Below are 6,871 nucleotides of genomic sequence, written 5' to 3' on the forward strand. Positions count from 1 at the left end.
AGCAGCACAGCACATATCTGTGGTTATTGTGTTTAAGTGCAAATTAACAAATCAGCCTAACTTCAATCATTTGGGTGTTACTATTCATTTGTATGCCATTTAACGGATTTTTTTAAAATTGAATTGACATTTACACATTTGATCAATGTAGGAATATCTTTATCCCCAAACACATGCCTATATTTGTACACGGTTTAAAGAAGAGTTTATCCATCAGTTTTCTTATCGTATCTGTCAAGGCTAAGCTTTGTTTACAAAAAACCCCACTAAACCCGAACTTTAGGTCCCTCACTGCTGACTTTGTTATGTCAACATATACTGCAACACATTGACTCAATTTTGTCTGTTTTGTTTTGTAAAACACTTTGAGCTGTATTTCTTGTCTAAAAGTTGCTATATAAACTATGCACAAAAAGTGGGAATTTGTGTTTGGTAGACTATTTCTTTGTTGTAACAATGCTTCTTGCCAATAAATCTTATACCAATTGAAAGCCTGATTAGTTCCCTTTTAAATGGTGCCACATTTGTAAGGAACATGTATTTGTGGGATGAGTATGTGGGTTGCACCCAAGAAAAATTAGCCAAATCTTCTCAGACAATGCCAAACAGCTTTTCTTTGCTGTTGCTATTGCAATCAGTGGCAATCCCATATCTCCACAGTCTGGGACCAAACTCTATCCTCCAAGATGACAACACTCGTCCCCACAGAGCTTGGTTAATCAGAGACTACCTCCAGAATTTGGGAGTGGAGAGGATGGAATGGCCTGCCAGCAGTCCTGACGTCAACCCCATTGAACACTTGTGGGATCAGCTTGGGCATGCTGTTCGTGCCAGAGTGACCAACACAACCACGTTGGCTGACTTGCGACAAATGCTGGTTGAAGAATGGGATGCCATCCCACAGCAGTGTGTGACCAGGCTGGTGACCAGCATGAGGAGGAGGTGCCAGGCTGTTGTGGCTGTGTATGGTTCTTCCACATGCTACTGAGGCTCCTGTTTGTGAAATGAATAAATTGTGAAATTGCCAATATGTCTTGTTACTTCAGACTTCAATCACCCAATCCACCAAACAACACCAAACAAGAGTCAACAAAGAAACGCTGTTTGGCAATTTTTCATGGGCGCAACCCACATACTCAGCTCTGTGGCTCATCCCACAAATGCATGTTCCTTACAAATGTGGCACCATTTAAAAGGCAAATAATCAGACTTTCCAATTTATTGCCAAGAAGCATTGTTACAACAATGAAATAATCTACCAAACACAAAGTTCCTTACTGTTTGTGTGTAGTTTATGTATAACTAACCTATTAATGGATGGATAAAGTATCCATCCATCCATTATCATTATAGCTTTACAGAAGGTCCCAGTAACTCAACTAGAAGCCTACTCGTCAGCTACCAGAGGAAATATCTATTTATGTCCATTTGGGGGCGCTGTCAACCAACTCTTCTATCAGCCTGATTAGGCTATGTGTATTTAATTAACACAAAGACCCATTGGCCATTTTAACAGCCCGTTCTGCATCCTTGCAAAGACAAACCTGCTCCTGTACAGTTCAGTCACTGAGAGCAGTTCAGACTCCTTTATAACGTTGTGTTTGGTGTCTGAGAGGCTGCGTCCATGTGAAATGCAGAGGAATGATGCTGCCTGGCACAGCGCCCACTCCAGTCTGCACACCACACTGCTAAAATCACGCCTCACTGGCTTCCCCTCTAATTGGTTCCACACAAGCTACCGTGGAGAGCTCACCTGTTTTAATTGGACTACTATCGCGACAGGTTGTCCGAGTGACGTCGATGCGACTGGTCGACCACTTACAATTGTCAGAGGGATATCGGATAACAACCCAAATTGATCACCGAAAAGGACTGCAGCAGTCGCGCGACCAAGGGACGTGCTGCTCACCAGGCCGACAGTCTGCGGCGGAGCAGCGAGCACAGGCAAATCAGCCTGTGAATGCTTGCAGGACAGAAGGCTGTGCGCGTTTCGACATGGGCCAGCGGTGGTAAACAGCCTGGTGTAATAAACCAAAGATTTGGTTGCATCTGCTTCATATTTGAGCTCCTACGTGAACAGGAGAACAGGGACATTGACTTACTTTAAGCGTGGGTAAAAACTCTGGAATCAGCTGCTTTCCTCTCTAGAAGGCAGTGCTGGACGCGGGAGCTGCTCCAACGTTATTCGTTGCATCGGCTTGCAGGCTGAGACCATCAGCATTGAAGCCTTCATTTTTTTGCGCAAGTGGACGGTGCGCCCCTGCGTTTGGAGCCATGGGTTGTACGGTGAGCGCCGAGGATAAGGCTGCCGCGGAGAGGTCAAAGATGATTGACAAAAACCTCCGAGAGGACGGAGAGAAGGCAGCCAGAGAAGTGAAGCTGCTTTTATTAGGTAGGTCACAGCTGGTGGTTCCTCCACATTAAGTACCTTAAAGGAATGATTATTGCAGCAAAAAAGAAACCTCTCTACAGATTTAGAGTGAAATTCAGTAAATCCACAGACCACCTTATTACATGACATAACGTGGTATGATCAATGACCAAGCAGCTCAACATGATGATGTGAAAATATGAATTAAAATAAATAAGGGAAAGAAATGAAAGTTTAGACTTGACAAAGCATCAAATCATAAACTATCCCCTAGGGATATCAAACCACCTAGAGTTCCTCCAAATAGCCGGACCCATGCAAATCATTTTAGCTATATAGCACAGAAAAGAGGCAATTTCAATGTTCATGTTTCTAAAACACAGCCTGTAATTGTGTTATTATTTATTTAGCCAACACAAGTGTCTATATCAAAACCTGTGAAGTACGACAGGTTTACGCTTCAGAACTTCAGTCTGTTCTTACAAAGAAATACAGCGAAACCATCCTTGGTCTGCTAAAAACAGTACCCCTGCATTTCACTCTTCTTGCATGTAGCCTACACACAACAAACACACACCTCCCACCCACTACCACATTCTCACTTCCCCTCTTATCCATTTCAGCTGTCTTTGTTTGACATCATCTTGCCTCATCTTTCTCTTTCCTATAATTTAAATGTGCACACAACTCAACTGACAGCTGACAAAGGTGTGTGTGTGTGTGTGTGTGCTGGCGGAGTGAGCGGGGTGAGGTGTGTGTTGTAGGAGTTGTTCGGGTGTCATCTTGCTGTTTATAGAGGACAGGATCCAGATAAGTGCTGCAGGATTGCTAGTTTTTTTTAGGTGTTTTGGCTGGACTCATACTCACTCATTATTATCAGCCAAGGAATTATCAGTAATAACACTGAGTTTTGCCCTTAGTTTCACCCTTCAACTAAACTGTTTGTGAGAGGAGAGCTAATGGGGGATCAAGTTTACTCTCTGAGGACCAAAAGCTCCTTGTGTAACTGTAGTTGTTATGCCATGTTCTCTCTTTAAATGCAACCTTCTCTTATTTAAGCATTTTCTACAGATCAGAAAGCATATGTTGGTTAAATATATTGCCCTTTCTTCATTCCACTGTAAACCAATGAATGGTTTCACCCTGTTTGATTTCTCATGTCAGCCACTCTTAATCTGCTCTTCTTTACACATGGAAACACACTTTTAAATGAGATGTGTATCTCAATTGTGTGTATAATGTCAACACAGTGAAGTTGTTGTTACAGAGAGACTTTTAGGTGACAGTTGTTGACTGGCAATCACTGTGAGCAAACAGAGCAAAAGTAACAGCATCTTGTTCAGCAACAGCAAAACATTTTTAAAGATATAGATAAAAGAAAACTAGAACCATGTCTGCGGTTTCTTCTGGTGTCCTCCCACAGTCGAAAGACAGCAGTTTTAGATCAGAATCAGAATCCGCTTTAATGGCCAAGTAAGTGTGAACAAATACAGGGAATTTGACTCTGGCTTTTTGTTGCTCTCAAAGTACAGTAACATTTGACCACTATACCAATACGTTTGTATATACAAAGTGTATAATATATACACTTCTCCCTAGACTTGTTTTCATGGTCCACATCCAATGCCGGAAATGGGCTGGATATCACTGGTACTGAGTACCGGCACTTCTGATTTTTGTCCACATGAGTACCGTTACTTCTTACTGAGTACCGCCCTCGCCTGTGATGAGTAGGTAGGCCTATGCACCTGTAAACACCTGCGTAACTGCGTCCCTCACATAGCAGCTTAAAGGCTGTTTTATGGTTCTGCGGAGGCTCCACGCAGAGCTTTCGCCGTAGCCTACGTAAGTGGCCTGATGTTTATACTTGTGCGCTGAGGTGTGCGTCGAGCCGGCGTGTGTGTGTGTGTGGGGAGTGTGTGGTAGAGCGAGGGAGAAGTGAGAGAGTGATGGTGATTAGCTTCGGCGCGAGTATCGACTCTAGAGTCATAGTGAGAGAAACAAAGTGTCTCCCCTGTTCTTTCTGACCACGGTGGGAAATCTTTAGCAGGAAAAGTTAACCCTCTCCTTGATTTCATGTTGTGTATGGAGAAGGAGAACCAGGAAATGAGTCAGGGAAATGCAACGGTACCAAGCCACGGCCGAGCAACGTGCGTCGCTGCGACGTGTAGTTACATTTTTCGAGAGGTGCACATCAGGCTACGCCGTAGGGTCCGGCATAGACGCAGAGGGGTCTGCGGGGGTATGGCGTCGATTCGACGCAGAAGCATAAAACAGCCTTAACGCCGACAAAACAGAGCTGGAAAACATTATCACAGCTGAATATTTCATCACTGTAGCCACAGTTGCTGGTGAGCAAAAACGTCAAGCCCTGAATGTCTGCAATGAAATGTAAACACACACAGTTACTTCCCGGAGTCATGGCGTTACCATGAAGTTGCCAGGCAACCAGTGGAGACTTAAAGGATGTCACAACTCCTGGCCAAGAAATAGTCCTGCACATAACCTCCTGTAAAACCTGGTCAGTTTTACATTTAGGCTTTTCTACGGATTAAACAAATAGGACATTACATGTTAATCAGTGAGCTTTATAGATGCCAGCAGGTTGATTTTGTTACCTTTTGAACAGAGCCAAGCTAGCTGTTTTCTTCTGTCTCCAGTCTTTGTGCTAAGCTAAGCTAACGGGTCACTGCAGCTTCATATTTAACACACAGACATGAGAGTGGTATCAATCTTCCTATCTAACTCTCAGTAAGAAAGTGAATAAGAGTTTTAACCAAAATGTCGACCCATTCCTGGAATAAAGCATCTCAATCACAGCCCTACTGGGTCAAGTTGTTTTTGACACAGGAGTCCAGTATTTAGAATTTTTTTTCTGTTTCTGTCTGTTTGAAGATTCTCACACCACAAAATCACTGTAGTTTTTCAAGTCTACTCTGCACTGCCACACCAGTATTTACCCCCCATCATGATATTATGTCAGTGGCTTAGGACAGAGACTAACAAAATCACTAAATGAAGAGAATATGACAACACCCTCTGCTTCGTTCCAAGTGGCCATTTACTGAAAGCAGTGAGAGGTTGCAGCTTGTTTGCTTTTTACTTTAAGGTTTAGCTGAGGACATAACGCACTGTCGTGTATTTGTCTTGTTTCTGTATGAGAAGATACCAACTTGTTTTGGCAAAGAGAAGATGAGTCACTTGATGGTAGCCACTGAAGCATGAAAGGGGTGCATCAAAATATTTTAATGGCTTTACGGCATTCGGCTAAGTCGTTTTATTTTTTCATCACGCGTTCTCGGAGGAGATAAAAAGCCTGTTCCATTTTTGAAATGAATGCGTTTTGTCTTTGCCGACGACCTTGTTCAGGACGCAAAGTGCAAAAAGAACCAGATTACTTCCTAGGTGTCTGATTTATGTAACAGCTCATGGTAAGGTCAGCGAGGTCTAGGGATGGAATATAGGATGGATAGAATCAAATTATGTGGAGGAGAACAAAGTTCATGAACATTTAGTCGAGGAAGTTTCCAGACATAAAGAGCTTTCACGTTTTCAGTTATTATTTTATTTTTTTTAAGATTATTTTTGGGGCATTTTAGGCCTTTATTGACAGGACAGCTTAAGACAGAAAGGAGAGAGAGAGAGAGAGGGGGGGAATGACATGCAGCAAAGGGCCGCAGGTCGGAATCAAACCCACGGCCTCTGCGGTAAGGACTGATCCTTGGTACATGGGATGCACGCTCAACCAGGTGAGCTACCCAGGCACCCCACGTTTTTAGGTTTAAAAGGTCTATATCCTCGACGTTCCACTTCTGGGATTGCTCCGTTGCCAACGGAAATTCTACCGGATTTCACTTATTTAGGCTGGATATCCATTGCCTTGGGCTTCCTTTGTGTTGGCATTTTAAACTCTGGTTGATTTATGAGGACTGTGGTTAACCTTTTCTCAGATCTCTGCAGGGTAAATCCAGACAGCTAGGTAGACTATCTGTCCAATCTGAGTTTTCTGTTGCATGACTAAAACAACGCACACGTTCCACCAAAACAAGTTCCTTCCCGAGGCTATTTTGCAGAGGCACCGCAGCTTTTCCAGGTGCTTAACACCGCCCAAGATGATTGTGATTGGTTAAAAGAAATGCCAATAAACCAGAGCATGTTTTTCTCCCATCCCGGAATGCTGTGTGGACTAGTCAGACCCTCCTTCGCCGCGCTGCGGTGGAGGAAGGTCTGGCAATACGAGACCGTTACGTTTATAAGTGGCTTTGATGATACTTTAAATCATATTCCAGCACAGAGTTAAAAAGAAAACTTTAGAGGAAACTCTTCTCTTACCACTTTGTGTTGTAAGAAAACACTGATTTCACCATATTGTGCCATACTCAAGAGCTCTGTGTAACTGGTGCCTTTATCAGACCTGGAAGCAGGAAGAAAAACTAATGTTGCATAAATCTGTAATGCAATATCTAGAAGTGAGGATCATCATCAGCACTTTTTGATTTT

The 6,871-nt window shown here is 43.2% G+C and overlaps 1 protein-coding gene across 1 annotated transcript in view; it reads left to right on the top strand.

The window, feature by feature from the left end:
• Window positions 1–1,599: 1,599 nt before the first annotated feature.
• The window catches only part of gnai2b (guanine nucleotide binding protein (G protein), alpha inhibiting activity polypeptide 2b), a 53,992-nt gene continuing 48,720 nt past the window's right edge, over window positions 1,600–6,871 (top strand). Inside the window, exon 1 of the mRNA XM_031301496.2 lies at window positions 1,600–2,392. Within this exon, the coding sequence (XP_031157356.1) occupies window positions 2,275–2,392 (118 nt within the window). The 5' untranslated portion in view covers window positions 1,600–2,274. The remainder of the gene's footprint in view (window positions 2,393–6,871) is intronic.

The sequence above is a fragment of the Sander lucioperca genome, chromosome 6, assembly GCF_008315115.2.
Source record: "Sander lucioperca isolate FBNREF2018 chromosome 6, SLUC_FBN_1.2, whole genome shotgun sequence".
NCBI classification, from domain to species: domain Eukaryota; kingdom Metazoa; phylum Chordata; class Actinopteri; order Perciformes; family Percidae; genus Sander; species Sander lucioperca.